This window comes from Bombus affinis, chromosome 15, assembly GCF_024516045.1.
Source record: "Bombus affinis isolate iyBomAffi1 chromosome 15, iyBomAffi1.2, whole genome shotgun sequence".
NCBI classification, from domain to species: Eukaryota; Metazoa; Arthropoda; class Insecta; order Hymenoptera; family Apidae; genus Bombus; species Bombus affinis.
Window position 1 is genome coordinate 3,973,362 of NC_066358.1, and position 21,163 is coordinate 3,994,524.

Consider the following 21,163-nt stretch of genomic DNA (forward strand, 5'->3'; position numbering starts at 1 on the left):
ATAACCTTCTATTCCCTTTAAAATCCCTTTTCCACGCGTGCGTTCGGTTTCAGCTATTTTACGCTTTGAAATGTTTTAGAGGCACACGCTCGTTCGCTCTGCGTCGTTTAACGCGTTACAGGTGCATTGTATCATCGTCGAAACGCATAGTACTCCATTTTCACTTTCCGTAAATTGGATACACAGTTTTCCGCCCTTTTTTCGCCTAAATTGCTACACACACACACACACACACACACACATACCGGCTACATTTCCTCTTTCTTTTTCCATACCCTTAAACCAGGATCAAAAAAGGTGTTTCACGAATCGAAATCGCGTTAGAAAAATCGGTTCGGATTAAGCGGTTGCGACTGAAATCGTCATCGTTCGCTGTTAAACGGAGTGCGATTCCGGAAAGAAATTGTACGTTTTTCGAAAGAAAAACAAAAAAAGAAAAAATAAAAAGAAAAATTGCCAGTTCTAGAAAGGCGTTTTTCCGTAATTAAACTCCATCCTTGGAGAGTGGAAAAAGCTGGCGAGTAGACGACAACGGGAGGACCCAATCTCGTCCAGCTTCCATTGACTTGGACGATAGCGTTCATCCGTTTCATCCCCTTGCGTTTTTCCTCATACACGTGTCTCTCTATCGGTTCTCTGCCGAGCCCCGTTTCGCCTATCCCTTTCTCTCTCTCTGTCTCTCTCTTTCTCTTGGTAGGTTTTTCTGCGTGCCCACCTCTTGGTTGGCGGCGCAGTGCCGGGCGGAGAATTTCCTCGATTCGTCTTATTGCGCGTCGCGAGGCGGGTGAAAAGAGACGAGACGAGCCGGCCGACGAAGCCGAGGACGAACGATAGAGCGAGAGGAAAAGTCAACGGAGAAGGGTGGGGGCGGCAGACCACCCTCGCCTGCCCCGGGGAACATAAAACTTAACAAACGATCAATTTTCTGTTCTTTGTTTCTTACCAGGCTAGAACTACGGTATTTCGCCACTCTCTGTTCCCCACCCCCTCGAAGAAAGAACGGTGGTTCTCCTTCGGCCCCAGCCGACTCCCGTTCAACCAACCTCCACCTCCACCCTTTTCTTTCTTTCTTTCTTTCTTTCTTTCTTTTTTTTCGTTTCTGTCTTTCTTTTTCTTCTTTCGCTCTAGCTTTGCTCCCGCTGTGCTTCGTTTCGCTCCCTTAGCCTCTCACCCTCTCACTTTCCCTGGCAATCGCTATCTTCTTCTTTTCTTCCCCCCTCTCCCACCCCTTTTTGCGGGGGCTGTTTCACCCCCTCTCTTTCGAGCCCGACGGCTCGCCGCCACCCCTTCCATGTTTCCCTTTTTGTATCTCCGTCTCGGCTGTGCGTCGAAACGAGCCGCGCAGAGGAGAGGCACTCTATCAAAGTAGAGTACGTTTGGCTTGGTTTATTTTTTACTTTGGGAGGGGTCCAAATTGTAAAATCAATACTTCCTCCTAAATTTAGAATGCCGCCACCGAGCGACGCCGACGCGCGCGGCCTTTTTCCTCGTTCCTTTTCGGCCTCGTACACACCGGGAGGCTTGGTCGCGCGCGCGTCGCGATGCCGCGCCGCTCCGCGCGGGAAACCGACAACACACACAACGAGAAATAGAGGAGAGGGTGATGTCGCGCGGACGCCGCCGCCGCCGCGTCATCGCGCCGGAAAACAAAAGCCAACGCGCGGACGAGTGCGCGCACTCTTCGAGACACCCCTCGGGATCAAAAACGACACCAACGTGTAACCAGCGGGTCCACCCATGCCTCTCTTCCCACGTACACCACCGTACAGAAATACGGTTCAACCGGCGTAATTCGAATGTCAAGGGGAGAACTGAAATCTTCGACTTACCGTAGCTTTAGAGTCGCTGCGATTTACGAAAGGAAAATCGCTATACCGCTGTTAAATTACTGTAGCGAAAATTATTACGAAGGGTCCCGTCTTACGAGTTTCTGAAATCTTTCGAATTGTACGAAACTCGAAGAAAAAGAATCTCGAAATTCGAATTTTCACTCGTTTTCGGTAAAGTCGCAAGTTCGATTTAAGATCCGATCTCTTAGGCTTCCCATCTTTCGTTTTTTTAATTCTCGGAGCATTTTAATTTACGTTGATCGGTTTCTTCGTTCCAGAAGAAATTCCTTCCTTCCGTATGAACGGTTCGTCTTCGATTTCAAATGCACTTTCCGATCTCGAATAAAGGTGTTCGCAATTACTCGAAACGTTTGTCACGCGACTAGAGCGGTTGGTTGAACTGTCCAGATCCCATCGCGGCTCGTAAGGTCAGGAATTACAGACAGCTGCTCCCCTAGCCTCTGCCACCTGTATCCAGGTGTGCTCGATGATCGTAGATGCGATCACGAACGGGGAGGGAAAATAGAAGTTGCTTTTTCTCTCTTCTCCATTGTTTTGCCTGATGATATTTCGTTTTTGATAGCGATGGAACACCACGTATTCAAAAATAGTGCACCTGTGAATTAAAAAAGTTGTTATTATATCCGAGAGATTGGAAAGTCAATTAACGAGTTCATTCGTTTTCCCCGTAACTCCGTAAGCATCTAGCAACGAGTTTATTATCTCTACGGTCTGAAATTTCGCAAATTTCGAAATTTCTCGAAAAATCTTATCTCGACAGTTCGTAGAACGTATTTTCGATAGATAAATCAAAAGATAGACGCGTTTATTTTTCGATAGCCGGTCAAAACGGCGAGGTACTTTAGCGAGAGACTTGTCACGTTTTTCTACCCTTTTTCCTTTTTTCTTCTTCTTTTTTTTTTTGCGAGAAAGACTACGGAAAATACGAACGGCAAGATATACGCGAATGACAGCGTAGGTGGAAATACTCGTTCAGATTGAAATATAAACGACAGAGGCGGTGGTGCGATCAAAATGTAACATCAGTCGTGCTACAATGTTGTGGTTTGTTTTATGACGGTGGTGCGTTTACTTCCTTGTTGTTCGTTTTCACGATCGCCGCCGGTGAGAGGTTAAATATCGATTGCTGTTCGATGTAACGCTTTTCGCTTTGCACGTGGCAGCTGAGGTCGTCTTTTTCGTAAAATAAACCGATTTCAAGTGCCGGGACCCGACGATCCCTGATGCAGACAGCTTGATTTCCGACTATTGTTATTAAATGAATGGATGTCCGTGTTTTGTGAATATTTTAAAGCCCAGGACGATTTCCACCGATACGATATGCCTCTGCACGTCGTTAAACTCGTTAGAGAGACTGGCCGAGATAAGGTGCGTTTCGTAACTGCCATAGAAACACCATCAAGTTGAATCCTCGAGACACGTCGACGGAAAAAATATCGATTTCGCGACGAACACGTGCAAACAGAAGAAAAGCGAATTCGTTCGTTTCTTCGACAGCTAAGATGTATACCCCTGTTCGGTATAAACACTTAGGCAGACTTAAATAAACATGTAAAATCAACCGGTGATTATGTAAACGTTGAACGGTTATTATCTCATTTGGAACGTTGTATTATAAGAAAATGATACGTGCGATATTATAGTAATCGTCTTAAGCACTTTCCGATCTGGGACCATATGGGAAACAGGGTTTCATAAAAATACCGTTTAACAGTTGGGCCGATGGTTTTTCTTGACGACCAACGTTCCGTTAACCTCGAGTTCTCCGGAATAGGCGCGACACCGAGCCGAGTCTCTTTTACATTCTTTGAGAAGCTCGAAGATGAAAAAGATGCTATTGGCAAGGGGATCGAATGAAATGAAAATGAAAAATTCCAGCGAAATTTCCACCGGCGATCTTTCATCTCTGTAAACTTTCGCGTTAAAATCGCTGAACGATACGCTCAAGGATGGCCGTGCCGGCTAACCGCATCGCGACCTATTTTTTCAAAAGCAGTTTTCACCTATAGACCAGATTCTATGTATACTCCGTACTAGATACCGAATAGTTTCTAGGTTAAATTCATTTTTCATTTATGCGAAATTCACCGTTCACTGAATTTCCCGACTCGTCACGAAATCTAAGTATATTCCGATCTCTCGCGTATTCCAGTCAGGGTGTGACGTTCAAAATCTAACACCTCGATCGACCGACCTTCACTTTCGAGCTCGATGGAAATCAATTTCGCGAAACGAATCCCAAGGTTGGACGAGTCCCAAGTCGTTGGAAGTCGCCGCTCAAAGATCTCTGGGAAAAGGTAAAGGATCGCGCCACTTTAACTACGAATCGTCTGGGAACCTAGTCAACTGGCGGTTGTTCGGTTCGATCGTTGCCACAATTTTTCGATCGTTGGTCACTATGTGAACCGACAATCGAGGTCGGTCTATCGATCAAAGCGGGCGCGGAAACGCAAAGAAAACGACAGTGAGATTCCTCGCGGTCTGCGACCGTGACGATGATATCCACGCGTGTTCTCAGGTTCTATCCCGCCAACAGGAGATGCACATTACAACACCGTGTGCCTCGCGGGTAATTATATGCCGTGCCAGAAGGGTTGCCAGGTGCCAGGGTCGTTAAACCCGGACATCCTGTGTTCTAAAAAACACGACGCGCCGCTTCCTAACTGTATAAATAATAGTACGCCTTTATTCCGTGAGCCAACAGTCGAGCGTGGCCGCGACGCTCGCCCGAAAATAATCTACATATGCGATTTGCTGCGAGATATCGCGATATGAAAACGATCGCCAGTAATAATCAATCCCTTGTTGCATCGTAATATCGTTCGATATCTGCAACGGTACGCAATGGTAATGGAAAGAGGCGATAGATCCATAGGCAAGAGAAAGATTCGCTTCGTTATAGCAAATGGAGATTGTTATTACCAGACTGCGGATTTTTATGGAAATTTATGTTTCTATGAGCGCCACTGAACGAACAAAACTTAGATAGAGATTCGTTTCATTTATTAAGAATTAAAAACCAGCTGTAAATTACGAATACTTTATCGTGGATATTTTCTGTACTTTTATATATTACTACATATACTGTACGGTTTTCCATAAATTCATAGTCTTATATAAATGCACAAGTATCTACAGTCTGATCATTACGATGTTACATGTATGTGTACGCGTTCTTTAGCCGGTTTAACGTTTCCAGTGAGACGGTAATTCTCCAACGTTTCGATAATTTCCTGATGATTCTGTAAGTTTATTTAAATCGTGCTAAGCAAACGAATACTCATGGGAACGGGGTTGTACGTAAGTTAAAGCCACACGGCAACTTGGATTCGCGTCGTACGCAATGAACACGTTAATTAATGCCACGGAATAAAGATCGTGCTTCTCCGGTCAGAGCACACACGATCCACCCACTCGTGCAAACATAAATAGAAAAGATTTGTTCGACGAGAGATTCGTTCCTGGAGCACGCGCTCGACAAAGACTCGATTAACACCGACGAGCAGGTAAACAAAGCGTTCATTAAACGACGCGTTGCCGGCAATGAAACGAAGAGAAAAAGGAGGTCGAAATTCGGTGACACCGGCGTGAAAAAAAGAAAAAAAAAAGAAAGTAGTGAAAACGCAGCCGGTCTCACCGACACCCCGGGGAAAATCGGCGCGTTGGTGATTCTTCAAAAGCCCGGGTGGGAAACGCGCGCTTGAATTTTCTCTCGGTGCGCGTCGGGACAACCGGACGGACGAAGAAAGAGGATGGCGAAAGCGCGAGTAGCAAACAGAGAGGGAGAGAGACAGAGAGACGGAGAGGCCGAGTGCTCTCGCACGTGTTAATGGGATTTTACGAGCGACGCGTGGCGAAGGAAAAGGTCGTTTCACGAAATTAACACCCGCCGAAGCGAGTGAACTCGTAAAAAAATATAATCGATATTTTCGTACAGGCGTAAGTACTTTTTTCCCCATCCTTCCTCTCGCTTTCTCTCTCTCCATCCCTCTCTCTCTCTCTCTCTCTCTCTCTCTCTCTCTCTCTCTCTTTTGTCGTCTGCGTTCACACTGAGTCACGCTTCTCTTCCCTCGAAACACACACAAACACACACACAGCCAAAACCAATTCTCCTTCTCTCTCATACCATCAGCAGTGGCGTAGAAGATTAATTTGTTTTACTCGTGTCTCGGAGTTTAATATTTTTCATTAGATCTCGCTCTTGCTCGTTTCCCTCGGCCCCTATTGGCGTACATCTACATTGTCGCAGCTGTCGCGACGTCTCGCGAGCCACGTTTCAACGTAGCAATTCGCAGACCAAGCTTCGCGATGACGAAGAATCGCGCCACCTATTCGCTGGCCCTTCGGGATTCACCGATCCACTCCACGCTTCGGCGAAACTTGCAATTTCAGCTCGCACGCGATCCGAGCACCGTTCCCACGGATAACTGTATTTTACAAAAATTTATGCCCTCACGCGGTTCTTTACCGCGTAAATATCCTAATCGATCGTTCGTCCAACTTATTTGAATAAACGTCAGATGTTAACGTCATTCGAGCTCTCTCGCCAGTTAGCTCGATCAACTCTGCTTTTCACGCAGCTTTTCCATCTTCTTGCATACTCCTCTACTTTATTACGTGTTATCACTAGACACGATTATCGCGAAATCAATGCTCGTTATCTTAAGAGACGAGTTATTCTTATAAATGTACTTGTTTTCTGTATTTCGATTTATGAAGTTGATCCGGCAAACTCGTTCAACCGAGGGTATTTACGAAAGCAGATGGGTTTCAACGAGTGTTGGTCTAATTGCATAATGAACAGAATCACCTACGTTCGTATCTCTGATAGAGCGTCGAAATATTTTTCACAGTATTCCCTCTAATCTTTCGAGGAATATTCAGGAATGTTATTTCTGTTCGCTATTTCCATACGAAAATTACCGCGCAGTGGCGTAGGAATTTTAAGTATCGGTAAAATTGATATTAATACCGACGGTAGGAAACGCTCTTGCGTTTAATACATCAAGAATAAAGAACGACGATTCGCTTATGTGCAATCTTATCGATCGTCAATACAAAAGTTCGGTCAACATATAGCCGTATAGAAATTCTGGAGAACTTCGGCTTACGTGTTCCAAACAACAAACGACGTTCGTCGTAGCGATCTCGAATTACGAGTATATGTGTATATAGTGTCGAGCGAAAGGTTCACGTTCGGTCAAGGGGTGTAACCAATCATGTTAGCTCTCGTCGCGTGTGATTGGAGGAGATAGATTGATTACGATTGATTGATTGCGATTTTTGAATGTATTTACGCACAAAAGTAGCGTGCGTGTACTCGCACACAGATAGCTGTGTTGTCACGATACTTAAACGGTTTCGCGACGTGTGAAGCGATTTACAGATAGATGGCGATTTAACTTGTCTGTTTCGAGGTATGATCGCGGTTCTAAAGCGCACCGTTTCAACATTTTTAATGCTACAATATACTTTCATTGTTATTAATATTACCATTAATATCGATAATATAGTTTTGCCTCTAGACAGACGACGCGCTCGGTGCCGGCCTATTGCGAGACGCGTATACCGTTCGGCTTGACTTTGTTCTCGAACGGGACAAGAAAGAACACGGAGAACGGGCGACAGGCTGGAGATAGCGGCAAATTATAAAGTGATCGGCCGAGCAGCACATAACACGTCAGAATCGCTAATACCAGAGCGAGAAAGCATTACGCATATTCTATTCGTCTTTTATTAAACGATGTCACTGTTCGTTCGAGCAGAAAAATTTACGACCTTTCGCTTTCGCGAACCTCTTACTCGTTCTTGGATTTCTCACTCTGTCGGCGAGTTGCTTATTTCGAGACAGAAACGTTCCTCGTATCCTTTTATCCTTTGCGCGTTGCGCCTTTCAGAGAACCGAAAGCCAGTGATACACGATGTGCGCGGAGGTGCCGGAATGTAACACCCCGATGGAATTCGAGAGGTTAGGAGTTATGTCGTGGGGATCTTTCGATTGGTCTTCGTACGACCGTTTGGAAACTCCGGGGTTTGTCACAGGATCTCGCCTATCGAGCTGTGGAAAACTGCTGCGAGGAATTTAAAAGTTCGTGGTACCGCAAATCCGTTAAATCAGGTCTAAGCACACAGCACGGGTCGTAGCACTAAAATTTTACATTTGTCAAAGATAGCGATTGTGCTTGACCGTGGTATAAAGTTGGCGTAACGGGATAGTCGGTAGATCGCGTTATAACGAGGTAACTCGATCTGCAAAGTGGCACGACAAAGCGGTAAAAAGAGCTTGATTCGAGATATTAATGGTGGAGATGCGTCGATAAAACTCATCTCTGCGATCTGGAAGAAAGCATTGTTCATGGTGCGGAGGGTGGTGTCGTTAAGCCTAATAACGAAAGTTGAAGAAGTCAATCGCGCTGTATTATATTAATCGTCGAAACGTGGCACTCTGTGCGCATTGACGTTTAATCGTATATCTCAGCAACATTTCGCTATAGAAGGCGTGGTTTCGCCTTATCTTTCGCGCGATTGGCTATCAAAGTCGAGCAGGGAACACGTAGTACTACGTGAAACGTTGGAAAGGCGCTTAGGATCGGGTGTGGAACGTTGTCTCGTTGGTTTTTCCCTGGAAGAGAGAGGCAAACGTGTAACCAGTCAAAGGAATCGAGCAATGTGCCGGGCGAGATCGGCCTTCGCATTGCTCGAATTTTCCAAAAACTTTCGAAATCGGTCGAATAAATCGCACGTTGTTCACACACGTGTGCGATTTGTTCCTCTCGATCTGTCGGACAACGTCGCGCTTACGTTTCCTCGGTTGTTAAGTCGTTGGAGCGTGACGATTACAAATCAATGAAATCTCGCTGGGTTATTAGAAAATCAGCGCGTGACTACGTTCTACTTTGTAGAGATCGGCGTGTTCCTTACGCCACTGCGATCGTGGAGACACGCAAGCCCCATATACATACGGCGCGAGCAAGTGGAGACGCGTACGTACACTCCCGTTCATAAGTATTGGCACATGTATGAAAAGTTGAGTAAACTCGAAAAATCGTTAGGAAATTAACCGAACCGTTAGCAATCGCTATCTCGTTCGACGCGTTAGACCATAAAGCATCCACGTCCGACTAACGCTTCATGAACAACATAGCCCGAAACTACGAGGAGGTCCGAATTAATCAAACAACCGCGGAAACTGTATTACGTACAAAGCTACTACTATATTATAGAGTTTAATTTTACTTATTCGTTTTTTAAAAGTTGCGAGCTAATGGTTTAAGACAATAACATGTTCCAACTATAATCGTAATATGTTATATGACAACGTGTAACGTACCGCAAAATAGTCCGTGTTCGGAGATTGAAACTACCTCTGTAAAAAGAGTGGCGATCGAAAGACGCGGTACACGGACGAGGAAAGAGTTTTCGCTTTGTTACATCAAATTTTATTACTCCAACATCGGATATACCGGACCTTTCCGATCTAACGTTAAGAACGAAATAACGAATTCTCGAACGTTTTGAAAATTACCTAATAATTTTCCGAGTTTATTTAGGCCCTGATAAGTATCCTAATACTTCTGAACTGGGATGTACATTCGGAGCGTACACACACTCACCTCGGACAATTGCGTTTGTCTTCTCTCCTTCTCGATTCCGGTTCCCTCTTTTTCTTCCCTTCGACTCCCTCGCTCTTCCTTTCTTCCTCGCACCCTTTCCCATTGCACCTCTCCTTTTCCATTTTTTCCTTCTCTCCCTCGCCGTCAATTCTGCCGTTCCCCTTTCCGCTTCAATCTTCCTTCGCCCTATCCTTTCTCTCCTCCTGACTTTTTTATCATTTTTCGCTGGCCCCTCTTTTCTATTTTTTTTTCTTTCTTTCCTCTTCCTACCCTTCCCATGTTCGCTCTTTGACTTTGCCTCTTTTTCTCCCCTCGCTGCAGCACTATTTCTACTCCTCCCTGCGCCCCCCCCCCCGTCCTTTTACTCTAGCACGCTGTTTCTCATTATCTCTTTTTCGCTTTGCCTTCATTCGCCTCCGCTGCTCCATCCTCCTTTCTCTCTGTCTCTATCCGCAGCATTGTCCCTTTTGTCGTCGTGACCCTCCGCTATCCTCTCTATTCCTCCCTTCTCTCGCAGCAGCCGCGGCCTTTCCCTTTCCTCCTGTGATATCATATCACAGAGACAGCGTCTAGCTCGTGTGCGCCTGTGTATATTCCGCGTCGCTCGACGGAAGCAGGACCAAGGTGAAAATTCGAAAATTTCACCGTTCGCTTTGTCACGGCCCTGGCCTTCACGGTCGGCCGCTTTCTCAGAATTCGTTCACTCGTCGGTTACGATCCTTCCCTCGACCTAGAACGCGTTATGCCACCAGTTGGTCCCGCGTTACAGCTGCGACCAGGCGAACTTGTAACGCTACATAGAGATGGCCGTGCCGTGTTCCCCGATAATCTAATAACGTTCTTTGGAACGCGGTAGACTGAGTAGGTCGTACAAATTGCTAATACTTTGCTACCATTCGACCAGTTCGCACGCCTCGCGTGTTTCGCTTCGATTTTGTTGCTGGAGAACGGTTACGTAATTTCACGCAACGAGCCAGTTTGTTAACGATCCCATATAGTTGCATTCGACTGGATGAAAAAGAACTCGAACGATTGATACCGAATCCAACGAAATTGCGCAACGCCTACGAGGTTCTAAAGTCGAAAGCAGCACAAACGTTGGAGCATTCGCGAGGCGAACGTGTTGGTTTTCACTGATTTCGGCTCTCCATTCATCGATGCAATACGATGAACTCGGGAGATAGTCGTGTGTATGCGTTATTTATGGAATTACGTAAGACGTTTCTTTTTCCTTTTTTTTTCTTTTTTTTTTGTGTGTGTGTGTGTATGCGTGTGTGAAGAGAATCTGTTTGGATGGACTCTCGCTAATATAAACGACAACCGGCTGCTTCGCGAGTGTCGTCGACCTCGCTCCACGATCACTTTCAGCGTCACGACGGGAACTTCGATTCGATCCAAGGCTCTCGCCCTTTCAGACCCATCTTCGTTTTCTTTTTTTTCTCCTTTTTCTTTCTTCGCTAGACTTTTACGTTGCATCGATTCCTCGATCGTTAGAGACGTCGGTTTGTGCTAATTACATTTCGTCATATCTTTCCTTTCCGATGTGACCAATAATCTAAATTACCTGCTACGTCGTAACAAACTTACTGAAAATTCCCTCACAGGAACAGACCGATAGAGACATTTTTTTTTATCAACATTGTGTAATCGTTGATCGATAAGAATGTATTGTGTCGTGGACTCTGATTGCTTCGGAAACGGTGCATGATCTGTATGTTTCTTTCTATTTTCTTTTATTTCCTTCTCGCAGGAAATTCGACGGCAACTCGGCAAGCTTGTCTAGACCGTTTAGCTTGTTTTATAAAAGTCCTTTTAACTTCGAAACGTTCAGTTACAGGCTCATTAACCTCTTTCGTGCAATGGTTTTAACGAAACGCGAGATTAGTTTGGAAAAGTGGAAAAAAAGAAAAGTGTGCGGAGGAGATGCACGAAAAAAGTCCTTGGCGAAATTGGATTTAATTTCGTTGCTCCGATCCCTTCCAACAACTTGTCAGTATTTTTTCTTCTCTCTCTCTTCCTACACTCTCCTCGATATTACGAAACGAAACGAAACGTCGTGCAGGCGTTTCGAAGGCGCAGATTCGATTTTTTGGCCGCGAGTCCCTTTTTCAAGGGCACACCTACCTCCATCGCGCCCGCAAATTTCTTTTTACCCTTCCGTTTCGTTCTCCTCCTGCGCTGTCTGTTCCAGTATCTCTCCCCTTTTGCTTCTCCTCGTCGGTCGCCAGAAACGGGAAACGCCTGAACTATCGATCGAATTACGTAACTACAGGCAGAGGCCGGTAATCTCGTTTTTCTAATGAACTTCGTAGCGAGCGAATGCCCCTTGCGTCGGACGACAGCCACAAACCGTGCGTCATATTTGGTCGCTCGATCAAAAACTATGTCTTCTTCAACCAGCCGCTCTACCCTTCTTCGACGATCCAACCCTCCAAACGCAAACACATCGACTAACTTTCTCTGGCTCTTTGTCCACCGTTCCACGGTATTTGAATATTTTAGTCGAAACATTGAGCGGGATATTTAACCGATAGAATTACTCGTTGGAGAATCATCGACTCGTTTGCCACGTGCTTCCGACGTGCACGTCACAAGTAGAAAACGTCCCGGTTACGCTTTCTCAGACGTTAAACGGGAATAATATGGATTACACGGTGAAGCAGCGTTCGCATTTATTATTTTTCCTGCATTGGTAATGACAATGAACGAGTCGCAGAAGCGAACCTTCGCTTTCTAAATATTACTTTAACAGGTTTGGTGCTCTTTGCACACGCGTTTCCATTATCTCGCGTCGCCACTGAAATACGCTAAACTGTGTACACTGTCGGTTAGCCGGTCCTGCTTTAAACCGATCACATTTTCACGGAGAGGAGAACGACCGACCAGCAGAAAAATCATCGCGTGTTTGTTGATCCGTCAACCGGTAAACGATAGTCGGTATATATGTTCGATTGGTCGATCAGAGAGGTTCAGTGTCGTAAAGGCCAGTTAAGCAAAAGTCTACTCCGCGTGTGACATATATTTTTGTTGATTTTCGTAAAAATGGAAGCGCTTGTTCTGTGTTTCGAAGGAGGCGTTGAAGTCTCCAAAGGTTCGGCAGCTAGAAAAAAAGCTAACTACCGTCTCTTCGAACGAAAGTCTCGTGTTCTTCGTCGAAAGTCCGTGGCAATATCCAGGCGAGACGAGAACGGCGAAAGAGCGTGTGCGAAGGTTGGCTGGTCGAGACGGCGAATGGCAAAGGCAAAACGACCAAAGGGGTGAAAAATTCGCAACGATCGCGAGAGACAGTCGCGTCTCGCGGCTCGTGCCGACGCGACGTGGCGTTATTGCAGCGAGGCAACGAGGCCGCGCATATCAATAAATAACCGTAAGGCAGCGTTAACATCAACAACGATACGTCGGCTATCATTCCGTGCTTCTTTGCCACCACCCCCCTCGGTCGGGTCCGCGTCAGCCCCACGGGGGTGTGCACACGTAGGTACAATCGATTGCGTCTGCCAAGCTTTTACGCCGGGGAGAGAAAACCGGCGAATCGACAAATTCGACGCGGCGCACCCCCGTCTCCGAGGAAGGGGTCGCTCACCATCGGCCCCGTCCATTTATATCCTCCTTTCGTCCTCCTCTTTCCTACCCACCCCTCATCCTCCTACCCCATCCTCCTCCTCGTCCTCCGCCTCCTCCTTCCTTTCTCCGGGCCACCCATCCTCCTTTCTCCTTCCTTTTCTCTTTCTTTCTTTTATTTTTTATTGCTATTTTTTTTTTATATTCCCGGGCGAAAGACGAAGCACCCCGTTATGCACGATAAAAAGTTTAATGTCAGAGAAGACGTCGTGGGCGGCGGAAACGAGGAAGGGCGAAGAGGGATGAGGTGGTATGAGGAGGGGTGGGTAAGGAGGGGTCTGCAACTGGGATGGGTGGGTGCGTGGGGTGGGTAGGCGCGGGTTCGACGTCGGGACGTGGCGGCAGAGGGGGAGGGGGGTGAAAGTGCCCGGGGATCGTAATGACTCGATATGAAACCCGGGCAGTGCAATTTCTTTCTTCTTCTGCCCTTTCCTTCCTCCCCCGCGCGTCTCGACGTCTTCCTCTTTTTTCATCGCAGTATTTCCCCATAAAAGCGGCTCGGCATAATAAAAAGCGTTATATAGCTGGCACTGAAAAGTAACGCGCGTCTCTCTCTCTCTCTCTCTCTCTTTCTCTCTTCTCTCTCTCGTTCTCTCTTGGTCTTTCTCTCCCCCCTCCCCACTTGATCTGCTTCGCGCTCGTGTATATGCGTTTATACGTACGTGTGAATGTTTGTGTATAGGTTTGCGTACACGTGTGCGTTTGCAAGGAAACTGTATACGTACGTACACTAAGAAACAGACACGGCGGCGTTAGGTCTTTTACGGCCTTATTTGCGGAGACGTAAAAATCGCGAAAATCAATACGGAACTTCTAACATTAAATATTCAGGCTATTGACTGGGCGGGGCCGAGAGCCAGACACTCTTTCGTACCTGAGAGTTCCTCGGCTTCTTCCATGGGAAACTATTCTTCCGCGATCGCGATACGCTCGCCGCGCGCCAGACGAATCGAGAAACACAGCTGCTTCCAGATGTTTCGCGGCTTCTCCGGCCTTTCCACGATACTTCGATCCTGCTACCAGTTTGCGTCCTACCGCGTCTTTCTTCTAGCAAATGTTCGGAAATTTTATTAAACGGTCGATGCCATCGGAATTGATGTAACCATTGACAAAATTTTGCGAGTCATAAATTATGAGTTAGGTACCAGCATCGGCAAATTGGTTCTCTCTTCCGTTCTCTTCGATGAACTTTTCCGATAAAGGAATTTCTAAACGATGACGAGGATGACAATTCCCTAACGATTACGAAGTGGAAAGAATATTTGACCGAAATCGCGAATCCGCGATTTTTATCTAATCGAATAGAGGGTGTTTGAAAGCGTAAAAATTCTGAAAACTTTGAACAATTTGAACAATTGAACGAAATCCTGGTGTACGATTACCGCGAGCGTTCAACATGATACAGGTTTCCCTGTATATCGTCATTAGGGTCAATTACTTATTCAACGATACCTGATTAGGAAAATTATTTTCTTCTTTCTGGCACGTCTTAAAATAAAAACCAATCTTTTGTAGTTTTTGAAATTTGCGCGTTTTACTCTTTGCTTTCTAATCTTGAAAATTTCTAGCTTTCTAGCTGTTCTGGGAGGTGAGTGAAATTTCGCTTACAAAATTCCACCCAGACATACAGACAAACAAACAAACCGGAGAAGCAGGCGGAAAAAACTTGTCGGTTTTTTTTAAATTGTATCGTATTATCGTCAAAAATGAACATGTTTCCAAAGTAAAGCTTTCTAGCTGCTCGCGAGGCGAGTGAAATTTCACTCAGATAGACAAACAAACAAACAAACCGAAAAGTATTATATCGTGTATCGTGTTAGCATTAAAAATGTACATGTTTCCAAAGTTAAGCTTTCTAGTTGGTCGATAAGTGGGTGAAATTTCGCTTACAAAAATTCCGCTCAAACAAACAGGCGGAAAAGTAAGGTGAATAAAAAGCATTAAAAAAAAAGTTGTCGATTTTTTAAAATTATGTTGTGTTGTCATTGGAAATGAAAGCGTGTTCGAAATTTCAGCTTTCTAGCTGGTCGGCGAAATGAGTGAAATCTCGCTTATCAAATTTCACTAAGGACAGACAAACAAACAAACAAACAAACGAAAAAAGAAAAAACAGGAAAGTAAGCTAAATAAGAAGCATTGAAAAACGACAAATTCTTCCCCTGCGATCTTCAAGTTAACTGATTACTTTACTTCACGCAAAGGACTACGAGATTGTGAAAGACAGTGTGTAATTTGTAAATTCATTAGTCGGCAAACTATGGTGCAGGGGTGGCCAGATTTCTACATCCTTTGGTACGAAGTAATTAATTGTTTACGAACGCGAGCATGGAACGTAGATATTTTTGGTACCGCTTTTCATTTCGATACATACCGGCACAAAATACATTTTTTCCGCCCCCCGAGAATAATAGGATATTTGATGCTCGTTATGATTAAAAACGATTTGCGCGTGTGGAGTGATCAATGTTGCAATGACAATTTTCAAAGAGCGAGCCAGGATATTCGAGGTTCCTTTTGACGGAAAATTGTTTGATGTATGAAACGATTAACGCTTTAACTGAGCAATTATTTCCAGGGAAAAGCGCAATATCCGACGTTCTTTCTGTAACCGGCAATCAAATTCGACGTTTGCAATTGGTTGAATTGTTTCGGGCACGTTGTGAAAAATCGGACGATTTGATACGCGGAATTGTCAGACAACGTTTTCGATAATACACGTCGCTCTAACCATAATGCGACTCATAGCTGGCAAACATTTGTTTCCGCGAACAAAAACGGAAAAACAAACAGCAGAAAAATGAAGAAAGGGGAAGGAGGAGACAAATTCATGATAATTCTCTCTCTCTCTCTCTCCCTGTCTCCCGCTGTCTCTCCCTCGCACCTGTATAGCCCCGGTTAAAGGGTTAAGGAATAAATAATTCGCAACCAAAACGAAACGGGGGCTTTTGCGATGCAACAATACACCGTGGTACGAATTAATACGTATTCAGTTGCCTCTTTTTACTTGCATGTAAAATTCTATTGTTATTTCGCAGAATAATTTTCAAGGAATTACGCGAACGCTCTGGTATACGGCAGTCGATAGAGCGACCATGCTCGAGCGACAAAGAGAAAACGAAAAGAGACGAAGGAAAAAAAGGAAGCAGTAAAAAAAAAAAAAAACATAGGGGGACACGATTTACGGTGGGTTTACGTTTCGTGAAATAAAATGCAAATTCGAAGGGAAAATCGTACGTACGCTCGTGTCCCGTTCGGTTGACAATTAGAACTCGTGATCGAGTAAAGAACAGATTGGAAATAATTCCTTTCGTTTAAAATATTCATTTTAACCTTTGTTACAGTTTTAATACGCGCCTTTTATAACGCAACATTTTATCGACAAAAAGGCGAATGTAAACTTCCAGCGAAATATTTTCCGCCGAATCTAAGAAACTTTCGCGCGACTCGTGGCGATTTCTCGAACGTGGAATTTCGAAAGAATCTTCGCGTCTAGTCCGAGGCAAATTACAAGGATAATCGAAACGAAATGTATTATTCGTGCAACGCGTGACTTGTTGCACGTTTCGTTCGTTTGAAACTACGAAAGAATCGAAAAAGCATCGATTTCTTGCGAGAGCGCCGGAGAAAGTAATTTTTCCCGGATGATCCGCGATGAAACGCGCTAAATGCGTTTGACAGTATCGATGATACGTGACAAATCTAGGCTAAGCCAGGCTGATTTGCATCGTCGAATGGAAAACGATATATACCCGGTTTAATCTCGGACAACAAACAAGTTAATGAACGGCAGCGAGGGTAATAAATTTCCCGCAGATTGAAAACAATTTATATTCTACATAATGGCGATATCCATATCTTTTAAACTAAGCACTCGGTTGTGCGTTCGTTACGCGAAAAGCTGGATGGCGATCTTTTAAATTGAAACTGGCAAATAAATTTTTCCAGCGACACATCGCTTACAAGATTATATCTTCTATATTTCGCGATAACCAGATTAACGTACGAGAAAAGGAAGGAGCGACGCGAGGCGAGAAAATTACGATAGAACCGGTAGACAGGATACTGACGGAAGATGTGTCGTTTATAAACGACGTGTCAGCAAATAAAATCACGATTGACAGAAATACCGGTTGTTCAACGGTGCTAAATACGTAGGCGTGCGAAGCTGTTCTTGAATCGCTTTAAGCCCGCTCCGCACTCGTCCAATCGATCTTAAACTGATTCTTGGCTGTGTTTCCGTGTCTAAACCGATCTGACCTAAATCCAAGCGTGTTTCAGTTCTCAAGGCTTTCGATATCGATTCGATTCAATTTAACACGGTTCCCTTTCGATTCGGTTTCGTCTATTAAGATTGCTCCAGTTCGCTACAGCTCGGTTCACCTGTCTCCGTTTCCACTTCAATTACGAGAGATCGACGCCAACGTGTCGACCGAAACGTGTCCTGTTCTGCGTTCCGTACGATCGAGCTCAGTCTCGAAAGATCCTGCCTCGCATCGTACGTTTTGATTTTAATTTTAATGTTAAACGGAGGGGCTTAAACCTTTGGAGAATAGATAATAACTACATGCACAACGATGTGTCGCGCCATGGTAGATATTACGCGACGAGCACGTGTGCAACTTGAGCGTGAAACACGTGTTTCTTTCTCGTTTTTCTTTTTTTCTTTTCCCTTTCCACGAGTCCGAGTGGAAAGCGTTAAGTTCAGGCAAGTGTGTAACGAGCTTTAGCGCTAAGAAAAAAATCACAGCGGTCAGAGAACGAGAGAGTAGTCTGTTCGTCGAGTGCTTCATTGACTTTCATGACAGATCTGCGCATAGTAGCTGGCTTGGGCGTCGAAGCGGAAATACATATTTTATCGGCACTGTTCGGAAGCGCCGCTTAAGAATTCGATCATCTCCGTGATCTGTTCATTGGCATCGTCATCGTTCCTACGTATGCGTATCCGCGTATGTCTTACGTTCACTCCCATTCATAAGTAGATATCAGAACACCTGCTGCTTTCATACGAAACGCTACAATTAATCCAGAGTATCGAAGAAACGATTATTTTCTACCAAACTTATAATAATACAGTGAATTACGATAATTATATAATTTTGTATCGAGTTAATCTCGGCAGATTTTTAGTTTAAATGCCGTCCGAAAAATCTGTTAAACCTGTCGAACGAATTAAATTTCCTAGTCATTTCTAATGTTAATTACACTTCCTGTCGTAATACTTATGATACTTTCATGGTACTTGCGAACAAGGATATACGTATATATGTGTGCCTTTACGTAGATTACGTGTGCGTACCTCTGTGTATGCCAGCGTATGTACGTGTGCGCACGGAATAACAGCTCACGTGCGGCGTGCCAATTTTCGGGGTAATTAATGAAGAGCGACGCGGCGTCGCGTGCCCTTATCCGGACCTATGAATTAACTTTCGCTGTGGTCCTCAATTTTCTTCGTTCTTGATATTCTCCTGTCCATTGAACTCGAATATTTGTCAAGGACGCGTTTGTCGGTCACATTCCCCGCGCGTAACCGGTTTGCCTTGTTTTAATGGTCGATTTGCAAGCGTCGAAACTTTCGACGGATCGTTTAGTCCCTTCATTAACGCGTCCTTTCGCTTTTGTTTTCGCAGGTAGTTCTATCAGCGTGCAGCACGTACTTCGACACGATCCTGTCTCAGTACGAAGAGAAGGATCCCATTGTCATAATGCGGGACGTCAAATTCTCAGACATCAAAGTCCTCGTCGAGTTCATGTACAAGGGAGAGATTAACATTGATCACGTAAGTACTATAAAGCATTTCGTGATCTAAATGTATCTTTTAATATATAATCGTATCGGCCGGATAAATGGCCACGAATTGTGGCCCACTGCCACTCGAGTCAGCCCTCTTTTCGTTACCAACGAACATTCCCTGCTGTCCGATTAATAGAACGAGAGAAACTTTTTTTTAATATTTTTTACTTCGCCGTTACGAGATGTTTCAGTTGATAGGATACCGAGCATCGCTATATTTCGACTAATTTTAAGAATCGACGTTGAGCAGCATTGATCGATTTGTAAAAATACAGCTGTTCGGATGTATGGCCGCTGTTATTGATCAAGCGTGGCCAAATATCCGGACGCTTAGCGTGCACGACAAGAGAGTTGGACGAAGTCGTTTGAGAAACGTTGATCGGGCTTTTTCAACGAGCGGTGCTGCTCGAAATGAAAACTGATTAAAGAAATAAAGCCCGCGGAACGTAGCTCTTTCGCCTCTCTTCAGACTCGATTGACGACTTATTTACATCGTGGACATTTACGAGGACACTTGTATGCCGCTGACGGAGGGAAAAATGTCGCGGGGAACGGCGCGGGAACGCGGCTGGCCTCAATTTATTAATAATTGAAGACTTCTGGCTCTTCGAGGTTCGAGAATGCCGCGCTTCAAAGCGACCCGAACTTCCCATTAATCCCTGCGAGCAAAAATCCTCCCGAAGATGCAATTTGTTTTGCCGAGCGCGGTCAATCGTTTCTTCTCGTGCTCGTCTTCTTCTCTCCGCGTGGTAATCGAACAAAAGAGAAGAAGAACCACTTTGTCATCGGTGAAAACCGTCGCGATGAAAATCCAATCGATAGTTCTATTACACCGCCGCCTAATTAACCATCGAGCAGGTTTTTGGTCTTCCACGTTGATCCTATTTTAATCTCGGTGTATGTTCGTGTGCAAGTGCACGTTGATTGTTTGAACTATCGCTTGACAAGAAACGGGAAACACGCGCGGTGGAAAACGGCATTGCTCTGCATCGTTTACTCGCTCCTCGCAAGAAAACGATAAATCGGCGCCGACCAACGGGCACCGATCTGTTAACACGTTTGCTCCTACCGACGAGCGTATGTTACGTCATTTTAATTATCCGCAACTTAATTACTAGACTCGCGGTAATTGAGCATTGACGCAACTATCGGATTTTTATATTTATTCAATTATCTTAATTTAATGAAAATATTCAAGGAGATAGAAACAAGACAGTAAGTAACGAGGTTGAGAAAAGGAAAACGAGATTGCGTATTTTCAGAAACGCGATTAAGAAAGTACTACGCGGACAAGAATTTACCTCATTTACGCTCATTCGATGTTTCCAAAAAATCTTTCTACCTAAATGACGGCCCTTCCATTCCACCTTCTAACTTGAGAAATTTTCTAACGATAAAAATGTACGATCGGGTCGTAAATAATCCCAACAACACACTTACAAGCGAAGGTATCCATTTCTCAGTGTAAGAGGTCGAACAAAGAATCCGAAAGAAAAAGCATGCGTAGAAAATTTGACCCGATTCCTCGATAAATTCCATTCGAAATCCCAACCTTATCTTGGGACCTTAATTTCTCTCTACTATTTCAATTGCTGATCAACATGGTCCCTAAGAAAGGCGAAACACCATCGAATACCGAAGAAACACGGAGGTGTACCGTTTCACGTGTCTCGTGCGAGGTGAAACGCGTGTCGCTGGATAAGAATCGGATCCAGGTTGGAAAGAGGATCCCGACAACGGCAACGGGTTCTCGTTCTTCCGTGTTTCTAGTCGTGATCAGGCAGTCGGGTTCGCGAGAGCTTTCTCCGGCTTGGCCACGTTTTGCCTGCGAAAAATCCGGCTCTGGTGAAAATCTGTGCACGGCGTATGGAACGCGGGGAGCATCGAAGTTGTTCGATCGTGGTCGGTAAATGAGCTTTGGCTGTCGTCGATCGGATTTGCGCGGGGTCGGGGCCGTGCGCGTGTTTTTTTTTTCAGCGCCAGGCAAGCTGAAACGAAAGCGGGAATGGCGCCTATGGTGGTGACGGTCGTTTCTGAAATACACATTATCCGCTGCCGGAGACGCTGACCCACATAAGCATTTTTCCAATTCCGTTCGTGGCTGATAGAAAGCCGCGGAGAACCGTTTGTAGAAAGTTCTCATATTATTTAGCATTCTCTCGGTCGCTCTGTTATTATCGCAGCGAAAATTGGCAAATAATAATCGGACCTATTCCAGCGAGGCGTCCAGTTGGCCCGATACAAAACGTTATATCGGATTTTTCCTTCTCTGTCTCGTAGCCGCGGCG

General features: G+C 45.0%; 1 protein-coding gene across 10 annotated transcripts in view; it reads left to right on the forward strand.

Moving 5' to 3' along the window:
• The window catches only part of LOC126924950 (uncharacterized), an 80,598-nt gene that overhangs the window by 49,167 nt on the left and 10,268 nt on the right, over positions 1-21,163 (forward strand). For all 10 annotated transcript variants that reach the window (XM_050740008.1, XM_050740018.1, XM_050740009.1 and 7 more), the window contains exon 4: positions 18,712-18,861. In XM_050740008.1, coding sequence (XP_050595965.1) covers positions 18,712-18,861 — 150 coding nt within the window. The remainder of the gene's footprint in view (positions 1-18,711; positions 18,862-21,163) is intronic.